This window comes from Blastomyces gilchristii (genome assembly GCF_000003855.2).
Source record: "Blastomyces gilchristii SLH14081 genomic scaffold supercont1.14, whole genome shotgun sequence".
Lineage (NCBI taxonomy): Eukaryota > Fungi > Ascomycota > Eurotiomycetes > Onygenales > Ajellomycetaceae > Blastomyces > Blastomyces gilchristii.
In genome coordinates this window covers 1280660-1303124 of record NW_003101669.1, presented here as the reverse complement: position 1 = coordinate 1303124, position 22465 = coordinate 1280660, and the positions used below count along the sequence as shown (strand labels likewise).

The 22465-nt window shown below is 47.1% G+C and overlaps 11 protein-coding genes across 14 annotated transcripts; 6 read left to right on the top strand and 5 right to left on the bottom strand.

Annotated features, from left to right (window-relative positions):
• The first annotated feature begins 12 nt into the window (after positions 1–12).
• On the top strand, positions 13–4266 carry BDBG_06726 (ethanolaminephosphotransferase). The gene is made up of 7 exons (XM_031722748.1): positions 13–1186; positions 1547–1556; positions 1718–1875; positions 2023–2069; positions 2136–2231; positions 2303–3000; positions 3120–4266. Exons 1-7 carry the CDS (start codon positions 1047–1049, stop codon positions 3279–3281), a joined length of 1311 nt encoding a protein of 436 aa, XP_031579597.1. The 5' UTR covers positions 13–1046; the 3' UTR covers positions 3282–4266.
• Positions 4058–5941, bottom strand: BDBG_06725. Of its 3 annotated transcripts, XM_031722746.1 has the most exons (3): positions 4852–5941; positions 4449–4480; positions 4058–4371 (listed from the first exon to the last, which is right to left on the bottom strand). In XM_031722746.1, exon 1 carries the CDS (start codon positions 5504–5506, stop codon positions 4853–4855), a length of 654 nt encoding a protein of 217 aa, XP_031579595.1. In that variant the 5' UTR covers positions 5507–5941; the 3' UTR covers positions 4058–4371; positions 4449–4480; position 4852. The 3 variants fall into 3 exon arrangements, with proteins under 3 accessions (XP_031579595.1, XP_002623286.1, XP_031579596.1); XM_031722747.1 differs by having other exon boundaries at positions 4246–4480; positions 4852–5627; XM_002623240.2 differs by having other exon boundaries at positions 4058–5941.
• Positions 5869–9265, top strand: BDBG_06724 (40S ribosomal protein S27; the record flags this gene model as incomplete). The annotated part of the gene is made up of 6 exons (XM_002623239.2): positions 5869–5886; positions 6032–6265; positions 6472–6534; positions 6640–7930; positions 8009–9084; positions 9169–9265. The coding sequence occupies 4 exons, from the start codon at positions 5869–5871 to the stop codon at positions 6820–6822; spliced, it is 498 nt and encodes a 165-aa protein (XP_002623285.2). The 3' UTR covers positions 6823–7930; positions 8009–9084; positions 9169–9265.
• Positions 7740–11656, bottom strand: BDBG_06723 (uncharacterized protein). Its single transcript, XM_002623238.2, has 3 exons — positions 10240–11656; positions 8660–9983; positions 7740–8547 (listed from the first exon to the last, which is right to left on the bottom strand). The coding sequence occupies exons 1-3, from the start codon at positions 10592–10594 to the stop codon at positions 8061–8063; spliced, it is 2166 nt and encodes a 721-aa protein (XP_002623284.1). The 5' UTR covers positions 10595–11656; the 3' UTR covers positions 7740–8060.
• Positions 10421–13671, top strand: BDBG_06722 (dihydrofolate reductase). The gene has a single exon (XM_002623237.2). It carries the CDS (start codon positions 10806–10808, stop codon positions 11925–11927), a length of 1122 nt encoding a protein of 373 aa, XP_002623283.2. The 5' UTR covers positions 10421–10805; the 3' UTR covers positions 11928–13671.
• Positions 12343–14077, bottom strand: BDBG_06721 (26S proteasome regulatory subunit N5; the record flags this gene model as incomplete). Its single annotated transcript, XM_031722745.1, has 5 exons — positions 12343–12957; positions 13023–13511; positions 13571–13807; positions 13871–13927; positions 13991–14077. The coding sequence occupies 5 exons, from the start codon at positions 14075–14077 to the stop codon at positions 12343–12345; spliced, it is 1485 nt and encodes a 494-aa protein (XP_031579594.1).
• A 486-nt stretch (positions 14078–14563) lies between these two features.
• On the bottom strand, positions 14564–15315 carry BDBG_06720 (uncharacterized protein; the record flags this gene model as incomplete). The annotated part of the gene is made up of 2 exons (XM_002623235.1): positions 14564–15048; positions 15105–15315. 2 exons carry the CDS (start codon positions 15313–15315, stop codon positions 14564–14566), a joined length of 696 nt encoding a protein of 231 aa, XP_002623281.1.
• Positions 15316–15613: 298 nt separating this feature from the next.
• On the bottom strand, positions 15614–15883 carry BDBG_17434 (uncharacterized protein; the record flags this gene model as incomplete). Its single annotated transcript, XM_031725152.1, has 1 exon — positions 15614–15883. The coding sequence occupies one exon, from the start codon at positions 15881–15883 to the stop codon at positions 15614–15616; it is 270 nt and encodes an 89-aa protein (XP_031579593.1).
• A 1245-nt stretch (positions 15884–17128) lies between these two features.
• BDBG_06719 (uroporphyrin-III C-methyltransferase/precorrin-2 dehydrogenase/sirohydrochlorin ferrochelatase) lies at positions 17129–18838 on the top strand (the record flags this gene model as incomplete). The annotated part of the gene is made up of 2 exons (XM_002623234.1): positions 17129–17453; positions 17511–18838. 2 exons carry the CDS (start codon positions 17129–17131, stop codon positions 18836–18838), a joined length of 1653 nt encoding a protein of 550 aa, XP_002623280.1.
• Positions 18839–19256: 418 nt separating this feature from the next.
• On the top strand, positions 19257–19860 carry BDBG_17433 (uncharacterized protein; the record flags this gene model as incomplete). The annotated part of the gene is made up of 3 exons (XM_031725151.1): positions 19257–19303; positions 19402–19483; positions 19606–19860. The coding sequence occupies 3 exons, from the start codon at positions 19257–19259 to the stop codon at positions 19858–19860; spliced, it is 384 nt and encodes a 127-aa protein (XP_031579592.1).
• A 535-nt stretch (positions 19861–20395) lies between these two features.
• Positions 20396–22452, top strand: BDBG_06718. 2 transcript variants are annotated; one of them, XM_031722744.1, is made up of 2 exons: positions 20396–20707; positions 21002–22452. In XM_031722744.1, exon 2 carries the CDS (start codon positions 21102–21104, stop codon positions 21945–21947), a length of 846 nt encoding a protein of 281 aa, XP_031579591.1. In that variant the 5' UTR covers positions 20396–20707; positions 21002–21101; the 3' UTR covers positions 21948–22452. The 2 variants fall into 2 exon arrangements, with proteins under 2 accessions (XP_031579591.1, XP_002623279.1); XM_002623233.2 differs by having other exon boundaries at positions 20500–20910; positions 21002–22378.
• The last annotated feature ends 13 nt before the right edge of the window (positions 22453–22465 follow it).

Sequence of the window (22465 nt, the reverse complement as noted above, 5' to 3'; positions counted from 1 at the left end):
CTTGTTCTCTTTTCCCTCCTCCCTCCCCCCTCCCCCCCTCGTACTTCTTTCTTTCTTTCTTTCCCCACCTTCCACAGCAATCGTAAGTCCTCAGGGTTCAGACTTTGGAGAGCAGCAATTAGTTCCTCGTTTGTTGCCAATAAAATGCAACGTTAGTGGCTCATAAACCCAGCAGAGGCGCGTTTCAGCCAATCAGCAGCCTGCAAGAGCGTCGTCCCCTGTCCCCTTGTCCTGTCCCGTCGTTCGTCGCCGCCTTCTCGCCTTTTCTCGCTTCCTTCCTTCTTCTTTTTTAGTTAACTTTTAGTTAGTTCTCTCCACAGGCTTTGGCAAAAACTTAACAAGCTTTTGTTCCTTTTTTTTTCTCCGTTGCAGGCTTTGCAGCAGAACAAGAACAAGAACCGCATACAACCACTCCAACCAACAATCAAACCATTATTGGTGTACGTACGGAGTACGGCGTACATAGTAGTATGTACTGTACATGTACTACATATACATACATCTATACATGTATATACTACTCCCCGCTCACCCCAGGCCTAGATAAACTTTACCCGAACCCTACAACTACCCCAGAACCTACACAGTACAGTACGCTACCCGATACCTAGGTACTAACTACTGAGGATTAAGCCGTAGACCAGATCCTAGGGGAAGGTAACTAGCTACATACACAGTACTCCGTACCAGTACCTCACCCGCTCCAGACGCTGTACGGAGTACATCCATTTACTTGGCCCACATGGTTAGCGATTGAGGCGATGGATGTATAAACAACTTGCTATTTCATTTCCATATTCCTCACCAACCCATCGCTTCTTCCCACTTTTGACTGATCGAACAAAGCGCCGTTCTGTCTCTCTCTCCTTTCTCCTCTCTCCTCTCTCTTTCTTAAGCTGTCATCTCTCCCCATCCATCTCTCACCTACGCTTTCGCCACAACAATAACAAGAACAACACTACCACCACTACCAACCACTACCAACCACCAGGCAAAGTAACCATCAAACGATCCGGGAAAGGAAAGGAGGGCTATATACACAAGCCATGGTCTACGTCCGCCAACATAACCTCGCCGCCCTGCGCGAGTACAGGTACTCCGGCGTCGACAAGTCTCTTGTTTCTCGCTATATCTTGAAACCCTTCTATACACATGTCGCCATTAAGTGTTTTCCTATGTCTATGGCGTGAGTTATTACCCATTTTCTTTTTTATTTATTTATTTATTTTTTTTTCCCCTCTGTTTTCAGTTGTTTTTAGTAATTTTATATGTTGATTTTCTGTTGAATGCTTCTTCATTACTTTCTCTTTTCTTTTTCTTTTCTTTTTCTTCTTCTTTTTTCTTTTTATTCGTGTTGGTTGGGAATTTTTTTCTGTTGGGGTCTGGTGATACTGTTCACGAGGAGCTATATCATGCTGCCAATGACTGCCACATCCATGGCTAGAGATGTTTCTTTTTCTTCCCTCTCATCCTCTTGCTGCTATGAAGCTTCCTATGTTTTGTTGTTTTCTTTACATATTATTTCATGCTAACATCTTGCCTCTAGACCAAATGCTGTAAGTGGGATGGATCCTTTTATCCAATTAACCTGTTTGAAGACTCCTTCACTTACCCCCGATGCCTTCTATTCGCCATTTGCCCCCTTATTTCTTTTCTTTGGTTCCATCTCCCCGAGAAAAGGAAAGAAAAAAAGTGCTAACATTAAAGTCATCACCAGATCACACTAACAGGCTTCTGTTTCGTCGTCATCAATTTCCTGACTCTGCTCTGGTATAACCCTACCCTAGATCAGGATTGTCCGCCATGGGTCTATCTGAGTTGGGCGGTAGGGTTGTTCCTGTACCAAACGTTTGATGCAGTTGATGGGGCTCAGGCGTATGTTCTTCCACTATCACTGCTTTTTCAATTATGCGTGATCTTCTGTGTGATTTTAGACAGACAATTTCCTCTCGACTGAACCCAAAAAAGCGGGGTTGTCAAGTTGACCTTTGTGCTGATATGATACTATGTTTCTATGTATAGACGGAGAACTAGGCAGAGTGGACCTCTTGGTGAGCTTTTTGATCATGGTATGTTTTCTTACTTTTTCCTTGTTGTCTTTGCTTGAAGAACTCCCCTCTAACATATTTATACAGGAGTCGATGCGTGCAACACCGCCCTGGAAGTCCTCATCTTTGCCGGCGCAACAAACCTGGGCCAGTCATGGCTAACTGTATTGACTCTATTTGCCTGTATGGTCCCCCTTTCCCGCCCCCCTCCCACCACACCCATCTCAACCACCACCCTACTAACTTACCCCCAGCCGCCCTAACCTTCTACGTCCAAACTTGGGACGAATACTACACCCAGACGCTAACCCTAGGTATAATCTCCGGGCCCGTCGAGGGAATCTTAACTCTCTGTGCTGTCTACGCAACAACAGCCATAAAAGGCGGCGCCAGCTTTTGGCACAAACCCATGCTGGCAACCCTAGGCGTCCCAGCCTCAGTTTTATCCATCCTACCCGCATCCGTGTCCAACCTTCCCTTTACCTCCTGGTACATCATCTACGGCGCTGTCGTCTTGCTCTTCAGCACCTTCACCAGCATCTTAAACGTAATGCATATCCGCCGCCAGCGGAATCTAAACGTCTATAAACCCCTCCTGGGCCTATTGCCCGCTGTTGCGACGTGGTTGCTGGTTACTGTATACTTGCATCTGCGGCCCTTGGTCCGGGAGAGACATCTCGTCCCCTTCGCGATGTACGTGGGGCTCATCAATGCGTATTCGGTTGGGCAGATGATTATTGCGCATTTGGTGAAGAGAGGGTTTCCGTATTGGAATGTTTTGCTGTTGCCGTTGGTGGTCGGGGTTGTGGATGGGGTGTGTGGGTCGCAGGATTACTTGGGCTTGTGGGAAGGGAGTTTGTTGTTTGGCAGCGGGAAGGATGGGGAGGTGTATCAGGTTGCGTTCGTGTTTTGTTCGTTGGGGCTGGCGGTGGGGGTTTATGGGAGTTTCGTGGTAGATTTCTATTCTTTTTTTTTCCCTTTCTTTCTTCTAGTCCTTCCTGGCTTCGATACTTCCTTCCTCCCTTCTATTCTTTAGTATGTGGATCCGGAAAAAGACTAATTTGTGCACAGTTCGATGTCATCACCACTATCTGCGATTACCTTGATATCTGGTGTCTGACTATCAAGCACCCATACGTCGAGGGTGCGGCGACAGAGCCCGCGAAAGTAATCAAGACGAAGGTTGTCGATACGAATAATACCCACTCCGCTGCGAAATCGAAAGTTAACTAAGACAATGAAACGCGGGAAACACGGGCGTTGAAGAGCTTGCGTGTGCGCGTCGCTGATCCAGATATTGTTGATATGGATCCCTTTGGCGGCGAAAATATTTTACTTGAGAGGAGTTCTTCGTGATAAGATAGGAAGGAAAGGGCGATTGGCTAGAAAGAGATGGTGGAAGAGTTTTACATCATTCAGGTGAGGGGGAAAAAATGTTGGTTGTCGATGAGGGTGTCAGTAAGTAAGTTGAACTAATGGGTAAGTTTTATATCTGGGGCGGCGATTTTATGGTTTGAAACCATCTCCCTCTGCTTTCTTGATGTATTAGTTTTCTCTTCTGTTTTCTCTGCCAGTGCTTCCTTGTTACTCGGTATATGCATGCATGTTTGTTTCAACTTGGTTTTTAACCTTTTTTATGTTGTATACCCTGATTATATACATCACCACTTCCAACGCACGCCCCTTTCTTCCCCCTTCTTCAAGCATCACTGGGTTTGCTGGGTTTGTATGTTATGTATGTTACTTTAGCTTGTACACATTTATAGAATGGGGCGGGACGGGATGGAATGGAATGGGATGTATTAACACTGTTAACTATTTATCATTTCAGGGGGTGTTACGTTGCATTCTCTGTTTCCTTTCCCTTACCTTTTTTTTTTCTTTTCTTTTCTTTTTGTTGAATTATCCTATTCTGTAGGCTGTTTCATTCATAGTTATGTCAAATTTCCTTTAATCTCTTCATTTCAGAATTTCTTTTCCTTTATACAATTAATCTTAATCTCGTGTGTGTTTTGTATAGCTCTGTGGATCTATCTAAACTACGGCTTTGTATTATGCTTTGTGTGTGTATTTTCCTCCTGCTTGAGTATCAGTCCATTTCATGATCTCTTGTTGCAGACCTTGTTCTCATAACTACTTTTTAATTCTTGAACTCCTCTACCCCGCCGGCCCGGCCCCGCCCCACCCCCCGGATAACCTAGGAGACAAAAATACTGCATATAAAGTAAAAAGTAAGGGTAGACAGATATATTCATAGTAGTGGAATTGATGGGAGTCACTTGTAGTGGCGAAGTGAAAGGTTACATCGATAAATCATCTCAACCTACATATAAGATGAGCCCAGAACAGAAGTGAAAATAATCTGCTGATGGGGTATTGATAACGGGGCAAATTACCCACGCGTTGTCAAATACAGGGGAACAGAATCGAAACTGGAATAAGAAATCAGAGATTAGATGGGTACAAAGGGAATATAGTGTCATGGAGAAGACATTGCAGGCACACTTGCCGTGTGCCTTCCTTCTCCCAATGAAGGCGCTAGGAAAATGAAAACTAGTAATCTAGGAAGTGTAGGACATTGGGGCAAAAGAAGAAGAGCCCGATCACCCACCAGCCGTTTACTGGTAGCTAAAGGGCCGAACCATTCCAAATATATCAACAGAATGAGGAAATATGGTGGATAGTCTTGTAGCTAGAGAACAAGAACACGTGTACAAGAGGACAACATTCCAACCGCCCGCGCGCAAGGGGAAGTCTATTTTAAGCGAAAGCGCCCTAATACAAACTTCTCTCTTCAACTTACTTCACGGCGGCCTCATCATCATCATTATCTGGAAAAACCCCGGAGGCAGGTTCGCCGCCGAGTGCTGCCCAGGGAGAGTAACCTGTAGATTCCCCTGCGCATCGACGACTGTGAAAAAACTCGTGCCTGGGACGGCGTATACCTGGGATGGCGGGGGCAATCCTGCAAAGGCTGCCCCTGGTCCACCGGCAGGAGGGGCAGGGGCAGCAGCGGGATCCTGGGTCTGCGATGGCACGGACGGCCCAGCGGGCGCTACTGCGGGCGCTGGCCTGGGCTGGGAAGCGCCACCAGGAGCAGATACAGATACAGGCGCAGGCGCAGGCACAGGTGCAGGTGACATTTGTAGAAATTGGCCAGCGATCTGCTGCTGCGGGAGGACCCAGTGAGGCGCCTGGGCCTGGCCGGACGGGGTCGGGCCACTGGGTAGGGCGACCATGGGGCTTGCCGGGTTCCCGACGACTTTGCCGTCGCTGGAGAACTTGTATGTCGTTGCGGATACGGAGGCCCATCTGGGGTCACATGTGAATTTGCCATCCTCGCCTTTGGTAATGACGAAGCCTGCTGGGGGTGGTGGTGCCATGATATTTGGGGGGATGCCGCCGTTTGGAGGGCCCCAGAATGTTTCATGGCCAGTCGGGAAAGTTCCCCAGGTCATAGCTGTGGAGTATGTGTTAGGTGATGGAATTCTTAAAGAGGGTTTTATGGGATAGGATGGGGAGATGAGCTTGTATGTTTCAGGAGGACGGGGTTGAGGGAAGTGAGGTTCTAGTATTGTCTAGACTCTGGGAAAAGGGAAAGATAAAAAGAGAAAGCCAAGAATCTATGAGAGATTCTTCGGTATTTTATATGCATGAAACATCCCATATATGGACCAGTGGCAGCCCTATAACTCTACACATCTAAATATCCAATTGCTTGCGTGTGACCTTCTGCTTGTTAGTATCGATACAGGGCGGGCGAGAGTATGTCATAATCTTAGCAATGAAAAAGAAAGATGCTGAGACATAATAGAGTCCAATGACTGCCGCCAGTTTGGTATTTGGCACACATCAAACCTCGCTGCGCTGATAAGGTATAGCACTCTGTACGCAGTATACATCGTGTGTATGTACTATGTAGAAGATGTTCAGGGGCAGGGGTTGATAATGCGGCTGAAAATAAGCTCTGCTGACTCAGTCAGAGCCGCGCTAGCCCAACACGGCCAGCTAAGCGAGTGCACAATCGCCCATTTTGGGCACTGCGCGGCGTAGTCATCCATTGCTGGCTTGCTGTTCGCCATTTCTCTTCTGCATCGCCGCCTCCCCCTCGAGATCCTGTTCATCGACCCTCCGACCTTGCTGCTCTCCGACTGTCCGTCTTGACAAGTTCATCCCACAGGTCACAGCATCGACAACATCTCCAAGCCGTCAAGATGGTAAGCTTCCGCCTGCTCGTGTGATGCGTTTTCGGTGGCGATGGATAGGATGGCCTTTGTACATTATGGAATGGATATGATATGATGATATCTGGGACCCCTCCTCTATCGTCGCCGGCATCACAACTTTGAAAAAAAAAATTACTTTTTTATATTTTCTTTTGAAACGGAACATCATACTGATACATCTTTCTTTCATCCAATAGGTTCTCGCGGTCGATCTCCTCAACCCGACTCCCCAGGCGGAGGCCCGCAAGCACAAGCTGAAGGTACGCTGCACACACGGTCCCTACCGAGAATCCCGCCAAAACAATGCAATACCGAAATACATCCTAAAGAACAAAAGCCAACTAACTTCGGATATGGTAATTTAGATGCTTGTGCCTGCTCCCCGGTCCTTCTTCATGGATGTCAAATGCCCCGGCTGCTTCGCTATCACCACCGTCTTCTCACACGCCCAAACCGTCGTCATCTGCGCTGGCTGCTCCACCGTCCTCTGCCAACCCACTGGTGGAAAGGCTAGATTGACCGAGGGTTGCTCGTTCCGGAGAAAGTAAAGGGTGCAAATCGTTTTGCTTTTTTCGCTTCTTCGTTTTGTTTGAATGATGATGATTGTTGCTATTTGTTTAATTATACAAAAAAACAACCCAAAATTTTAACGGGGAATTTTAAAAATCGAATGGCGTTTTCATATTCTGTCACATATTGCTACCTGTGACCGTCTTCATACTTTTCTACCCTAACCTAACCCTTGACTCTGTCTTTCTCATTGTTTTTTCTAGCGGACCTTAAACCCCGCTCCCCCCCACCCAAAAATCTATGATCTGCAGATAGAAGAAGATGGAATGAGCAGTTTACCTTCTTCCGGCCGAATTATGCAAGAAAAGCGAGCTAACGCAAAGCAAAAGAAAACCATCTCCTAGTCCCTCTTGCGCATTCTTTCTTGCATTTGCCAAAATACGATGGACTCTCAGGGGAAAGGGAAACAAAGAGCAGACCTGGCATCCGACAAACCAAACCAAAAACCAATACTGTTCATGAATTGCTATTATGATGCTTGTTTTATTTCAGACACCTACCTACCAGAAAAAACTCCTCCAGAAGGAACAACGACAAATCGATCCTGAAATTCCACTTCTTACCTCTTGTTTGCTACATCGGCCATTCAAGTGTTGAAAAGGAAAATCAAGGCGCGAATGGGCAATATATATATCTCTCTTCGGGTTGCGGTCAAAATGTATGGATTCCTGTACAAAGTGTCACCTGGCTGGAAAGGTAACCTGCTTTGGGAGGGAGATGGAGGATTGCTCGTGAAGGATGTCTGGTTGTTGATTTTGGTATGGCAATACAGACAACTTCGACCTGCTCTCTGGTCTTTGTGTCCTGCTCGACATGGATTGTTTAGTCGATTTCTTTGTCAAGCACGAGAATCTGTTCCTCTCCCGCTGCTATAACAAGCAGGGCATTGTCCCCTGTACACTGGTTTGAACATGAAAATTAAGCAAACTTTATTATTTGACTTCTACCGGAATCCTGTGTGGTTTTAAATCTTCAAGGCATAGTTTTAGACTGCAGGATTGACTGGGTTGTGCATTCGCGATGCCAGGCAGTGCTGGATAAATCCCTCCCACTTACTGTAGGCCCGAAGATAAAGGCTTCCATATGGTACGTACTGTAGAAGAGTAACTAATGCAGTGATATATTGCAAGCCACATAACTAGTCACTGCTCTAATACAAAAAAGATACTGCCCAAAGCCACCTCTCGCAATGCCCAACCATCCCTAAATTCCAAAATTACAACTCCTTCTCCCTGCTCTTCTTGCTCCACGCCTTCACCTCCTCCTCCTCCCTCCTCTTACACTCCGCCTCAAAACGCGCTTTCAACTCACTATCTCCAGCCACCTTGGCAGCCGCCCACCTCGACCTTAAATCACCAACAGTCGTCCCCACATACACCTGCTCCGGGTGTCCCATGGCCAACGGCCACAGTTCATCCAACCACATTGCCTGGTTATACGTCAGCGCAAATAACTCACTCCACACTAGCCGTGTTAGGATGCGCATGGAACCGACGTAGCCGGGGGATTCTTCGGGCCGCTCGATGCCCTCGGCCGGGTCGTAATGGGCGTCGACGGCGAGGAGGAAGTGGTCTTCGGTGTCATCGGTGTCGTCGGTGGTGGGTTTGGCGTAGGATGCTAGGCTGGCAGAGTCGATGATGAGGATCGTGCTTTGGTCGATGCCATCTGAAGGGGTGAGTGTATTGAGGAAAGTGATGAAATGACTGGTTTTTGCAGATATGGTTAGCGGGGATTGGGGGGGTAGGTATTACGATATCTGTTCATGTGCTTTTCTTTTGCTTGTCCTTTATTCGTTGCGTTTATTGGGTAACATACCGCTTCGCACCATCGATATCATCTTTCGCGAGTCCAAGCTCTCGTCCATCAAACCATTTCAGTTTCAGGAATGGCTTAATGTCCTCTACACCATCGATACCATCGCCCCAAGACGCTAGGTCTTTCTCTATAGCCTCCTTGAGAGCCGCCCATTCAACACCATCGTCGTTCTGGCCATAGCTGAGCCTATAAATGGCAAAGCCAACTTCTGTCATTGGTGGTTTCCCCAAATTCTTAATGTCGCGGATACGAGATGTGACATCAGAGATCCATACAGGTGGCGCACGGGGTCCTGGATTTGGGTCCGATCGCGCTCGGAGCCGCTGCTGATCCTGTATCCGCAGTTGGCCCTCAATGGCCTTGAGCAAATCGTTTTCCTTTTTGGGACTCGCGTCTGGGGATTCTGTGGGGTAATAACCGGCCAGGTTGGCAAGCATCTCGTCGGTTAAACTGTTGATCTTTTGAAAATATGCGTATGAATTGACATACGTCTGACGGCGTTTCTCCAGAACTGTGTTCCGCCAGTCACCCATTCGTTCCAGCGATGGTCCAGAGCTGTTTTTGTACCCATACGTGGACATATAGATGGTGTAGTCGGCCTCCGCGGCGAGGCCGGCGAGCTTTCGCAGTTTATGCACTAGATCCAGCTGCTCCGGGCTTATGGTGTCGTCTGAAGAAGGCCCCTGCGCCTTTATTTCATTTAGCAGAGGCTCTCGCAGTGCATCGACGTGAGAAATGACCCAGCTATGCGCACGGTCTGTCATGACCTCGTACTTCGCAAGAATAAAGTCTGCCCACAACCCTGCCGTGTTAATATTGGGCTCCTTCCCATCCCGCCGACGGATGTTATTCAACGCCTCGTCGAACTCTAACAGGTGATCGGACATATAATTGAATGTCTCGCGCATGTGTGAGATATGCAGCGGTACATTAAGATAATCAAACGCGGAGATAACGGCTTCGATATATTGGCACGCGTAGTTGAAGTTCTCTGCTTTATCTAGACCCTTTTGTCTCCATTGGTGTTCTGATATGGGAGGTATGCCTTCCCATAATCGGGCCTTCATGGCATGCACTGGCTTCTCTACTAGAGCGAGGCGTCCGGGGTCCTCATCTGAACCTACCCTGCTCATCAACATATGGCTGACGGGCAATGTGATTTTGTTATGGGGCGGAAGGGCCCATTCACTGTAGGGAGAAGCTACTAGTGGTATTTCTTCGGAGGAGATGACAGGCAGTTCGGTTTTTTTGCCATTGGGTAACGTTCCACGACAGGCAAATTCAAAGAAATGAAAGACGGTTTTCGGGGGGATTAGACGGTCAACTATTAAACGGGTCAGTATACCAGTTTTGCCCACACGCGGGGAACAGTTTTCAATGCCCATGCCCATTATCATGCACAGCGTACAGATCGTACATTGGACAGGAATTGTGTTACGATGGAAATGAACATGAAACGCCATGAGCTCCAGTTAATAACAGTCACATACATTCCAGGAGTAAGCTTGCAAAGATGACCTTGGATCTCATCCCCATATATTAAAATTGAAGGCATGTATGTGAAGTGAGAGTCCCCATACCAATAAATAATATGTCCAAGTAAGGCATCAGCGGGTCGGATGGGTCTAAGCCATCAGGGAGCTTCGGTTCGAGTCCTTCTGCCCACTGTACGGATGTGGGTAGGTGTTGCAGCAATTGCTGGACGTCACTGAGTTTGGAAGCTCCATGTTTGTTGGAAAGGTCGTCAAATGGTGCAGGCGGTTCGGACTTCCATGGTACACCAGCCTGGGGCAATTTTCTGCCGTGAAGGGCATGGGCAGTAGAAAACAAGCAGAAGCCAGGTGGTAGCTGGGAAACTGTGCCGATCAATGCGAGACGCCAGATAGTGGTGGGCTTGCATAACTTTCTTGCCCAGGTGGGCGTAAATAGTCGCATTGATCTTATCAGCCCAACTCTTTGGGTGACATCTGGGCTTGCTCGCGAGGGCGTCTTCTTCCAGAGGGCGCGCTCTCTCCTTTGTATAGGTTTTTTGTTTATAGCGTAGTCTCCGATCCCGATCTAGAGCGGTCATTACATATGGTGCTGAGTCATCCAACCCTAATCTTATCTTGATCTTTGGAGATCTTTGACATTTCAGTCAAACCAGATGAGCGTTATCCATCATCGTGATGGCCATTGTCCCCTTGAAGTCTGTCCACTTTTAATTCGTCTGAAGATTCGCCTCCAATCCTCCCTCAAAAAACATATACCATATATGCTGTGGTATAGCCATGCTGCTAGACATATCCGCTCTCTAACGAACGAACCAAATACCCGTTTCCGCCCTGCTCCATCCACTTACCCACACTTCACATCCACCGCGATCACCATGGCGCCTCAAACACCCGCTCAATCCAAAGCCCCGTTAAAAGTCCTCATGCTACATGGATACACTCAATCAGGACCTCTATTCCGCGCTAAAACCCGCGCGCTGGAAAAGCATCTCAAAAAATCTTTCCCCCTCCATGCCATCACTCTCTTGTACCCAACAGGACCCCTCCACCTATCCCCTTCAGACATCCCAGACTTCCAACCCTCCTCCACCGCAAGCACAGAGGCCAATGATGCCGACCAACCCGAGTGTTATGCATGGTGGCGACGCTCCAGCACAGCTAACCCACCAGAATACGTCGGGCTAGATGAGGGCTTTGAAGCCGTCGCACGCGTGCTGGCTGAGGAAGGACCCTTCGATGGCGTTTTTGGATTTTCACAAGGTGCAGCTTTCGCGGCAATAGTGGCTAGCCTACTCGAGCCGGAACGGAAAGCTTCTTTCAAGTACTTTGCCGATATAAAGCGTAATAGTAATACCCCTGTCCTTCCCTCTGATGCTGGGGATCCCGCCACAGGCATCGCGTTCCCGGCGTCTTTTGAAAACTTGACACATCCACCTTTTAAATTCGCGATATGTTATTCCGGCTTCATTGCTCCGGGCGCACGGTATCGCGCCTTCTACGAGCGGCCGAAGATCCAGACGCCCGTGCTGCACGTGCTGGGGAGTTTGGACGCGATTGTCGAGGAGGCGAGGAGTAGGATGTTAATTAGCGCTTGTGAGGGCGATGCGGAGAAAGAAGGGAAGGTTATCTGGCATCCTGGTGGGCATTTTCTCCCTAGCCAGAGACCGTATTTGGATGCGGCAGTTAGGTTTATTAGGGAATGTCTGGAACAGGTCGATAAACAGACAGGAGATGGGCTAGAAGAGAAAGTGGAGGATATGGAGATGCCGTTTTAAATATCGTAATTTTCGGTAGGGGTGTGTTGTGGGATACCATTCATGTTGCGTTTGGAGGATGACTGATGACTTTCTCACGACGAACTAGACATGCGGTCACAGTGCGAATTAAATAGATAGACATAGAACCGGCGTTGCATACCCGCTAGAATTAGAAGTACGAATACTAACCCGAGGCCATGGCCCAAACAGCTGAAATACTTATGCGTATATATCCGCTGCGGATACTATTCCTTCCTCTCTACGAAGCTATGAGTATTAAATCCAACGACAACTTCCATTAATTAGAAGGCTATCTTGAGGGAGTACTGTGTTATTGTACATTCATTTTTACGCAGGACCAAAGAATGAATATTCACCATACACATGACGAGAAGAAACCCACGTAGATAAAGGAACAGAGAGAACTTCTAGCCTAGCGAGCCTTGGCCTTGGAAGTCGCCCGTTCCGCCTTAGATGGAAGGATACGGGCCATCATCTCTTCCTTAGTAATCAAGTGGTCAATCCGCTCGAGCAAGCCCAGCAAGCTCTTCATATTGCTACTCCACTCATTCAATACATCATCAGCATCCCGTGGTTTGGCGAAATCCACGATTCTAGCCGGGCGGTCTATCTTTGCATAAACAGTCTTGGAAGTGACGAGGTCAGAAATGTACTTTTCGGTCTCTTCCTCGTTGAGGTCAAGCAGCTCTGTGAGACGGCCCATTTGGATGCGAGTGTAGTATTTGGCAACGACGCGGACATTGTGCTCAATAACGCGCTTGCGCAGGTCTTGCCATCGGGTGTGTGCCTTGTTGTCAGTTGATGGGTTTGTTTGGGCATCAAAAACGTCGGTACTGCAAAGGTGTGGCCCGAATTGCTCCGCAACCATTGGCCATCGCATCAACTCGTTTATCGTGAAGAGCTTGAGAAGGCGCGCTTCAACGGGGACAAGGGAGTTTCGGGAATCTGTTTGGATGCGGTGAATGAGGTCCGATTGCTCGTTGTCATAAGGCGAAAGCACGACATAGTATATGATACGTTGAAGTGTCTATGATGCCGTTAGTCGTTGCCAACGTATGTATATGCATGCCAAAGGAACCATCAAACACTTACCGCGCGTAGCTGCTCTGGGTTCTCTTCAACGGATTCGGTATCAAGAACCTGTCGGTAATGCTTGCAAACGTCCAAGTACTTATTCTCGTTGTTTGCGAGCATGATCTGTTGCTCGTAATACCTCAACTTCAAGTCTGTCACATCCTCTTCCTTTTCTATTGGTGGATCATCAGGCTTCCGGTTTCTTTCCCGCTCTTCCAACTCCTTTTGTTGTTTCTCAATCTGTTCCGGAGTCTTCTTCGGTTTCCGCGCAAAGTATTTTGTGCTAATCTTGCGACTTAATATTCCAGCCTGTGTCCAGTCCCCTTTAGCTATACAGAGAGCTACCTGTTCCAGAATGAACTCAGTCTTCTCTCTCCGGGTCATTGATCCAAATGTCTCCACTTGTAACTCGCAGAGAATGTCCACAGCGCTGGCGAGGTCGCCTTGAGACTTCTTGATATCCGATAGAATACGTGTAACTCTAGCTCTCTCCACTTCGACGAAGATCTATATACTCGACAGATCAGCAAGAACCCAGCCAAACTAGATTGGAGGTCGTGACAAACCTTGCCCTCAGTAACAGTCCTTAAAGTTTCGATCAATGTCATCTTCTCCTCCATATTCGGAGTTTGATCGATGAATCCCATTACAGCCTGCACCATCTTCGTTGTAGCTTGTTTAAGCTGCCCATGTTTCTTCGAAAGCGCGATGACCTGCTCGTTCAACAGTTTCCAATCGCCGGACTCTTTGGAGAGGGTAACGATTGCAATGAGAAGCCTGGATGTGGACGGTAGATCGGATGCCTAGGGAGAATAATATTATAAGTACTAGTCTACAAGGAGTTTTAGGAAAGCGGTGGCATTTACCTGTCTAGCTTGTTTCTCGAGTGCCAAAAGTTTGTCAATCGCGCCTTGGAGATTGGTCTAGGTGACGGTACCGGCTGGTGTTAGTATATGCTCTATTCTAGGAGTCCGAAAACTGCAAACCTTAGCCAACTCCTGCGCTTCTGGAATCAGAGAATCGACATCTTTCGTAAAATCCTTCTCAGCCTTGAACAAGGTCCCGTCCGACATGATCATACGTCAAGTAAACCAGCTGTTCTGAGAGGAACGAGAGCTGTTGGGATGGTTTGGAGAGGATGAGCAGCGGAGGTTCGCAGCCTTGGCTATCAAAATTTCGCTCTGTAATATGATGAGACTATAACTGTACTCGGGAGGAAATGCAGATGGCAATCAAGGAAATGAACGTTGGGGGTTGTGCAGAAAGGCAAAGCTGAGCTGCCGTCTTGGACAAAGCGTCCATCCAGCTAGCGTGGGCGGCTAATTCCTAGTTACGCCCTACGCGCGACTGCGCTTAGCACGGAACAATTGACCTTGCGACGAATTACAAACTCCGCACAATAATAGCACATGACCCATTTCAAATTCTTCAACTGCACAAGGACTTCATCTATCAAAAATCAAAAAGCAAAAACTAAAGCAAACCACTTGCAGGCCCCTGCGAAACAAAGGAGTGACATCAACTGGCGCCCGCGCCAGGACTCCTTGAGCATCCAAAGCTCACATTGGTAGTGGCCGCATATAAAAATGGCCGGCTACATGTCTGTTCCTGTGCTGGTGGATTTCCCATCCCATATCTGACACCCATTTTGCCCACTCGAATTCCCACACATTCTCCTCCTGATCGCGTTCTGCCTCTTCGGGGGTTGGCCCGAATATTACAACTGTTCTCTTCTGGGATGTCGTCCATCTCGCTTCAATACGATCAAATGTGAACCCTGCGTGATGCCGGCTCTCAAAAAATTCTTGCAGCTTATCTTCCACTTGATCGATGGCTTGTTGCTCAAGCCCACTGTAGTCGAGTAGTTGCATATTCAGGACAGTCTCTCCGACGCTCTCATGCGGTCTTTTGAGGTCTTCGAAATCCTTCTCCTTCATGGGGATTGTGAACCACTCCTTCATAGCGTACGCTGCTCGCCCTGGATATCGATATCCGTACTCCAAAAGTTCGTGCACAGACTCCATTGCAGTTGTTTCTGCGCACTCTACCAGCTAATTATTAGCCAAGCCAATACAAGGAAAGCTCTTATGCTTCGCTTACCTATTACCGCAAACATGTCAACTTCAAATGATTGATAGACCTCATCTCGAAGGTACCATATTTCCTTCGTGCCGTCTACCTCTTTCAATCTCTTAAAGAGATTTCTCCAATCCAAACTAAAATTGTCCACAATCGGATCCATCCGCCTCTCCTCAAGCCTCAGAAATGTGAGGTACACGAGTGGCTCATAGTCGTGAATGCGTGGCCCCATATTGTCAGGGTTGCGGTTAAGCCTGCGTCTTCTCGGATGGTACCTGTGTCTCTCATCAGCAATGAAACCTGTGCAAGTGTTATATGTTCCTGCGAAAATATTAATACAATTTGGGAATGATGCTCACTTGTCGAAGTTTTGATTTCGATGGGAATGTAAGTTTTCTCAAAAAGATGTAAAACGTCCAGTTTTCGGATAGATTTCCAGGCCCTCAAGTCACAACTACGCTGCTCTTCACAAATTTTACAGATTGAGTTGACCTTTTCTTTCTCTATCAATGATTGCAATGCTCTGTTATTTATGCTTCTTGCACTTCCTTGGGATTTCCCCCGACCCATACTTCCCGGTGGAGAATCTCCTCTTCGCCATTCGGTTCAACAAACAAGGCCCGTTGGTCTTCGCATGAAAGATTTGCCTCTACTTTCATTCTCTTCTGTAACAGCCTCCCATGTCTGCTACCAAAAAAATATGTGGGCAGGTTTGATCGAAGCCCATCAAAGAACTTCTCAAACTCCATCCCATCATCAGACATGTCGTCTTTATCTTCAGGATATTCCTCTGTTGACATCCCAAGAAATCAGCAAAAGAGTTACGATTAGTGCTGATCGACCTCCCGACAAAATAATTTCCACACGCCGAACTCCATGTCGATGCATGTGGTCAGTATTTCATTGTTGACATCCTTAGAAACAGTTAGAGATGTATAAACTAGTCTCAATTGAAATCTGGAAAGCTGATCTAACACTGAATTTTATCGCGAAACGTGACCTTGTCTTTATCTTCGGGATTCTACCTTGTTAGCTTCCTAAGAATGAGCGTGAGACTCCTAACTAGCTCTGATTGAAATCTGACCCGGAGGTAGGGGGGTCCGAAACATCAAATTCTCAGCATAAACACGAAACCACCCTTGTCACCAGGACATAACTGTTGGCTTCCATCAAAATCCATTCGAGGATGGGCAGAAGCATCCGGGATAGCTACTTTCTTTTTCCATGCACAAAGATCTGAAACGTGCGAGACATAGAACGATCACTATCAGTGTTGTTTAATTATATAGACGCTCTTTCTATGCCTCCCCTCCCTGGGTGTTACGCGCACCCTTGGACTTCTTAATATCCCGAGATATTTAAGCCAGATAAAGGATGGGAAAACCGAGGTGCCCGCCATCATTAGTCGCGGTTGATCTGACTGACCTCGGCATCTCCTTTCCCAGCACATCTCTTGCAAAAAAGGAAAATGGGGAAATAGAAGGGAAATAAAAGGTTGAGAAGAATCAGATAAGGAGGTATAAAAAACGTCCCCAAGTTGGTAACTAACTCTTCACATGACTTATTACGTAATCGCAACTACTTCGATCACGCCATCCTAAAAAGAAGAAAAAGAATAGTAGATAATCAGTGCCTAGATAGATAGAATATTTCATATTTCATATTTGATATATTTTTTGCCTTAATATAAGACACCTCTCTACGCCTTGTTATTTTCCACTCTTAATTGTTAAAGTTTATTACTCGTTGAAATCGTTATCTCTTGTTTTAAGCCCCTGTCTACAAGCCCTCCTCGATCGCCCCTATCAAAGTCCCCTGCCCAGGTGTGAAATACTTCTCTGAGAAAATTGTGCATATAGTTATATCCAGATATGTCGTTGATATATGCACACGGAGCTTCCTTATATTTTTAAATCTGTTGCTTCGTTTCCTTCGCCGTTCATTGTCAGAGCTTTACAGACTGCTACAGATTGCATTCTCTCTATTTCTCTGCTCAACCGGCAGTTGAAAGGTTAAAAACCACAATCAACATTTCAGCTCACATCATGAAAGACCTGCGACACGAGTCACCTGGGCCAGCTCCCATGTTAGCAGCCTTGGATGTGAAAGACCAGGTGCATCTAATCGTGGGCGCAAACCCGCTGGCAGCTGCCCGATGCACCAAGTGTCTTGACATCGGGGCAATTCCCATTGTCATTGCGCCTGAAGGTGTGGAAATTCATGCACCCCTTCTGCAGAAGGTTGAGGATGGACGGGTGCGCCATATTGGAAGAGAGTTTCAAGATGAAGATTTGAAAACCCTGGGAAGAAACGAGGTGGATAATTATGTCGACGCTGTGTTTATTACTCTTGGGCCTCAGAATCCTTTGAGTAAGTTTTATTTCCTTTCTTCGCGTATATTTATATGTGTTAACGGCTCCTTTCAAGGCTCTCGCATATATCATCTTTGCCGTCGGTTAAGGATACCAGTAAATGTCTCAGATGCTCCAGATCTTTGCACATTTACACTACTCTCCACTTACTCTGATGGCCCGCTTCACATTGGCATCACGACCTCTGGCAGAGGCTGCAAATTAGCTGCCCGCATACGGCGGGAAATAGCCGCCTATCTCCCATCTGGACTCGGCGCCGCCGTTGAAACACTCGGCACAGTTAGGAGACGTATCTGGGAAGAAGACCATAGCCCAGATATAGCTCCTGAAAATCTGCCATTCGAGGCTGATGACTCGACCGCTCAGAAACATACCTTCAACTCACTCGTGACGTCTGAGGAGAGCGAGGCTGCTAAAACTCGTAGAATGCGTTGGCTGTCTCAAATATGTGAATATTGGCCGCTTCGTCGGTTAGCCTCAATCACGGGTGCTGATATGGAAGCCATACTTGGAGCTTATCGATCGACGAGCGGCACAGCCTCTTCCACGTTGGAAGACGGCCTACCTTTACCACCAAAGAAAGGAAAAATCATCCTTGCAGGATCCGGACCTGGGCACCCGGACCTTCTTACTAAAGCAACACACAACGCGATCAAAAATGCAGATCTCATCTTAGCCGACAAATTGGTTCCGGCCCCCGTGCTAGATCTTATCCCTCGACGAACGGAAGTCCATATCGCCCGGAAATTCCCTGGGAACGCCGATAAGGCGCAAGAAGAATTACTCGAAATGGGCATAACTGCCCTGCGAGCAGGTAGAACGGTGCTAAGGCTGAAGCAAGGTGACCCATATCTGTACGGCCGTGGAGCCGAAGAGTACGACTTCTTCAGAAGGGAGGGATATATTCCCGCTGTTCTTCCAGGAATCACCAGTGCATTGAGCGCGCCACTCTTTGCGGATATACCCGCGACGCACCGCGGTGTTGCCGACCAAGTATTGATATGCACTGGCACGGGGCGCAAAGGAGCAGCACCAGAGCCACCTAGCTATGTACCTACACAGACGGTGGTTTTCTTGATGGCGCTGCACAGACTCTCTTCTCTCATCGAATCACTTACTAGTCGTGCTGAAGGGGACGAGAGTGCTGCGTCCCGAGTCCTATGGCCGAAGGATACCCCCTGCGCGGTGATTGAGAGAGCGTCATGCGCAGATCAAAGAGTTATACGGTCAACGCTTGAACATGTCTGTTTGGCCGTTCAGGAGGAAGGATCGAGACCGCCAGGACTTCTTGTTGTTGGTGCGAGCTGCGGGGTGCTTCATCCGCTCACGAGTGCAAAATGGACAGTTGAGGATGGGTTAAGATGGAAAGATGGCTATTATTAATGAATTGGGGGCTGTCAACAAATCCTAAATGCAGAAGCCTTCTTTACTCGGGTTTTAGAGGCGCTGGGATTTGTATAGAACGATATTTTCGCATGTTCTGGACACTTGTTTGCATTTTATCGGAGGCTGTATTAGGCTGAGCTTTTCATGCTCCACTACATATCATAGAGCGCTATTGTGTTAGTTTAAAGGAATTGTTGGTCTGATGTAAATTAATAGTTCAGTAACAAGAACTTAAAATATTCCAAAAATAGACCAGTCCTCGCCAAGCACAGCAAACCAAAGACAGCAAACCAAAGACAACAAACCAAAGACAGATCAGCCGCGACGACCACCTAACAGAAGCAAAACATCTCTCAACTTCCACAACGCATCCTCCACCGTGTTCAGTATGGCGAATGAAGACAAAACAGCCAGAATGTCATCTCCAAAACCCTACCTCTCAAATGGGCGTATGCTAGAAAGGTATGCGATCGCACCTCCACTGGATAAGATCTCCTCGTCGCTATCTCAATTTCGCCCTCAACTAAAAATGACACTGAAATCTAACTCTCTCATCAAAGCCCGCCGATCTCCGCCCGCATCCGCTACTTCATCGATGACCTCTACATCTTCTTCGGATTATACATCGTCAGCCTATTTGCGGTACGCCTTTTTTTTGAGCTTGCCCACCAATTGAGCATCCGATCCGTTTTTATTTTTCTCTATACTACCAATAGACATACAAACCAGAGCCTTTAACTAACCGCTTTATTCTTCTTCTCTAGTTAAATGCTTCTTCGGCCGCCCGAAGCTCCCAGTTCAATATTCAGAATATAGACAATACCCAAATCCATCGGTCTCGGTGGGGTAGTTCGCGAGGAGGTGGTGGTGGTGGAGGCGGCGGCGGAGGGCCAGGAGGACCAGGCGGCGGTCCTGGGAAGAGACCTGGTGGTGGCGGAGGTGGAGGGCCTACGAGGCGTATTGGGCGAGTTGATGATATTCGCGGGCCGGAGTGTGGGAGTGGAGGTTGCAGGAGGTAGGGTGACAGTTGTGAGCAAAGAGGATGGTTTTGCGGATTGCCATAGGCGGGAAAGGAGTTACTGAGATACCTTTATTTATTTTCTGCTTTTATTTATTTCGTATCATGCCTAGGATTTAACGTGGCAGGTGAATGAATACGGTTTTCTTCCTTGCGCTCTTGATGCTTGCTTCTGCTGCGAGGAATGGACTGCATTTACGTGCCGGATTTTTCTTTTTCGGAGGTTAGGCAGAGAGGATAAGGATAATAATGTATTGTCCTCGCTGTGCTCTACTATATCACGACTAAATAAATAAATATTCATATGTATGATTCATTATTTTTTGCCGTAGATGAGGTCTGCCCAGCGAGATATCTTTGTCGCGTTCGCAGCACAGTCAAATAACAACCACGACTTTTATCAGAAAATGCGAAGTCATGATAATGAGGTAAACCAGTACGCGATCGGTGGCTGCTCAACATATGGCGGGCGCGGTAGAAGAACCATCCCTATTCATATAAGATTCTTCCATTTGTTCCCATGCCAAGTCTCCTGTAAATGGTCTACTTAAAGGAAGTTCCAGGAACTGATATAAATTAATTAGGGCAAGCCGTGTCACGTTCTAGAAACTGAGGGGCGTGCTAGAGAAGAGGGGTCAACCTCCTTCTTCTGCCTTGGCTATACATAATAATAGCACCCTAAACGTTGCGTCACTTGGCTTGCGGGAAATTGTCTCTTGTATTTATATTTTGCATTTGGTCAGTAAGAGGAGATTGAGAGGACCTGAAACTAATCTGGCGAAGCAAGATATTGGCTACTCGCGAGGTTGTGTCCGGCTTAGAACGACTGTTTATAGCTTGAGTTGCAGGTGTGTTTATTAGTCTCCAATGTTGGTTCCTTTCAATTATATTACTACAAGTGATGGGTCTATTGCAATTGTGCCAAAAATCTCGGGGCCGTGGCGTCTGCCTCTCTGGCATACTGTCTTGTGGATAGCGGGCTTCCTTACCTCTCCATAGTTACAGTCATAGAGACCTAGTATCATATTCTTGCCTGAGTACTTAAAATTATGTTTGTCTTCTGTCATCCCTTTGTTGTTTTTGTAGAATAACCTTAGGTAAAGTTCATATTCAATACAAACCAAGCTAATACAAGTTCACAGGTCTTCGAGAACAACCACGAAATCACGCGGAAGAGGACATGCTCAGCTTGTGTCTATGAAAAATAGCATAATTCAAGTGCAACTGTCCATATAACATAAAATGGCTACTCCGGTTCCCACAACTGACTCAGAATGGAGGATTTTAATCTCTCAAACGCTAAATGCCCTCCCTGAAACAAATATAGCGAACTATCCACCCCCGACAGACCCTCAGACTTCGATACCTCAGACAATAGACCACACCCAACTCGCACCCACTGCCACAGAAGCTCAAATCGACACGCTCTGTGCCGAAGCCATCAATTACAACTTTGCAACCGTCTGCGTACGTGCAAAATATGTCTCACGCGCTGTTGCGCGGTTGAAGGAAATTGCGATCGGCGTAGCATGTGTCATCGGTTTCCATGAGGGAACGTATAGTACAGCAGAAAAGGTTTCCGAAACCCAAAATGCAGTCAACGATGGTGCATCGGAGCTGGATATGGTTATCAATTACCCACTGCTAAAGGAAGGAAAATATACAGAGGTATATGCGGATGTCCTCGCGGTGCGCAAAGCAGCAAACCATGCTTCTGAATGTGTCAGTAACAATGCTGGCGGAAAAGTTGGCTTAAAAGTCATTCTTGAAACGTCGCAATTGAGCCGCGAGCAGGTTGTTGCGGGATGTGTGATATCCTGTCTTGCTGGGGCAGACTTTGTCAAGACTAGTACGGGTTTCAATGGGCCCGGGGCTAGCGTGGAGAATGTTGCGTTGATGAGGTCAGTCTGTGAAGCTCTTGGGAAAGAGGTTAAGGTTAAGGCTAGCGGTGGTGTGAGGACGTCGGGAGATTGTGTGCAAATGATTAGGGCTGGGGCGGAGAGGATTGGAGCCAGTGCTGGGGTGAAGATAGTGGATGAACTGACGGGAAAAGAGGGCAGTGCAACTGGAGGAGATGGGGTTTATTGAGAGGAGTTTATTGTGTGGGGAGGATGTGAGTGCGGATGGATTTTGCCTTCAGAAGTGTACTGGCTTGGCTGTTGATGAAATAAAGCACTTGTGTAAATGTTCTATATGTGTTACAGGATATTGATTTTACGTTTAAGGTGAATTGGGCCATTGGATATAATATTTATCAAGCGAGCCATACAGTAACTAAGTTAATTGCTCACAGAGGCAGATGCGGACTTCACAGCATCGGGTTGTTTACCTATTGTCAAAGTGCAAAGCTCGCAATGGGCGATTTTGGTAATCAGCGCTTTGAGAGGAAATTTCATATACAGATAGAGAGTAGCCGGAGTAGAAGTAAGTCAGTCAGAAACAAAGTAGGATGGGATGTCCAGTGCTCCCAAGTAGAAGTCTGAGAAGTGGAAAAATTTCAAATTTTTAGAGAATCTTGATTTTACACACAACTTTTGAGCTTAAATTTCTCAACAATCATACATTTAAGATTCGTGCATGAATTATAGCTAAGGAGAAGAAGAACA

Bases quoted from the DNA above. Each gene is read 5' to 3' on its own strand.
- BDBG_06722 (XM_002623237.2), top strand. From the start codon at position 10,806: ATGAGCGTTATCCATCATCGTGATGGCCATTGTCCCCTTGAAGTCTGT.
- BDBG_06723 (XM_002623238.2), bottom strand. From the start codon at position 10,594: ATGCGACTATTTACGCCCACCTGGGCAAGAAAGTTATGCAAGCCCACC. The intron at 9,984-10,239 runs GTATGGGGACTC...CCCGTTTAATAG, and splicing joins CTTGGACATATTATTTATTG to TTGACCGTCTAATCCCCCCG. The intron at 8,548-8,659 runs GTATGTTACCCA...TGCAAAAACCAG, and splicing joins GATATCGATGGTGCGAAGCG to TCATTTCATCACTTTCCTCA.
- BDBG_06718 (XM_031722744.1), top strand. From the start codon at position 21,102: ATGGCTACTCCGGTTCCCACAACTGACTCAGAATGGAGGATTTTAATC.
- BDBG_06725 (XM_002623240.2), bottom strand. From the start codon at position 5,506: ATGACCTGGGGAACTTTCCCGACTGGCCATGAAACATTCTGGGGCCCT.
- BDBG_06726 (XM_031722748.1), top strand. From the start codon at position 1,047: ATGGTCTACGTCCGCCAACATAACCTCGCCGCCCTGCGCGAGTACAGG. The intron at 2,070-2,135 runs GTATGTTTTCTT...ATATTTATACAG, and splicing joins TGGTGAGCTTTTTGATCATG to GAGTCGATGCGTGCAACACC. The intron at 2,232-2,302 runs GTATGGTCCCCC...ACTTACCCCCAG, and splicing joins TGTATTGACTCTATTTGCCT to CCGCCCTAACCTTCTACGTC.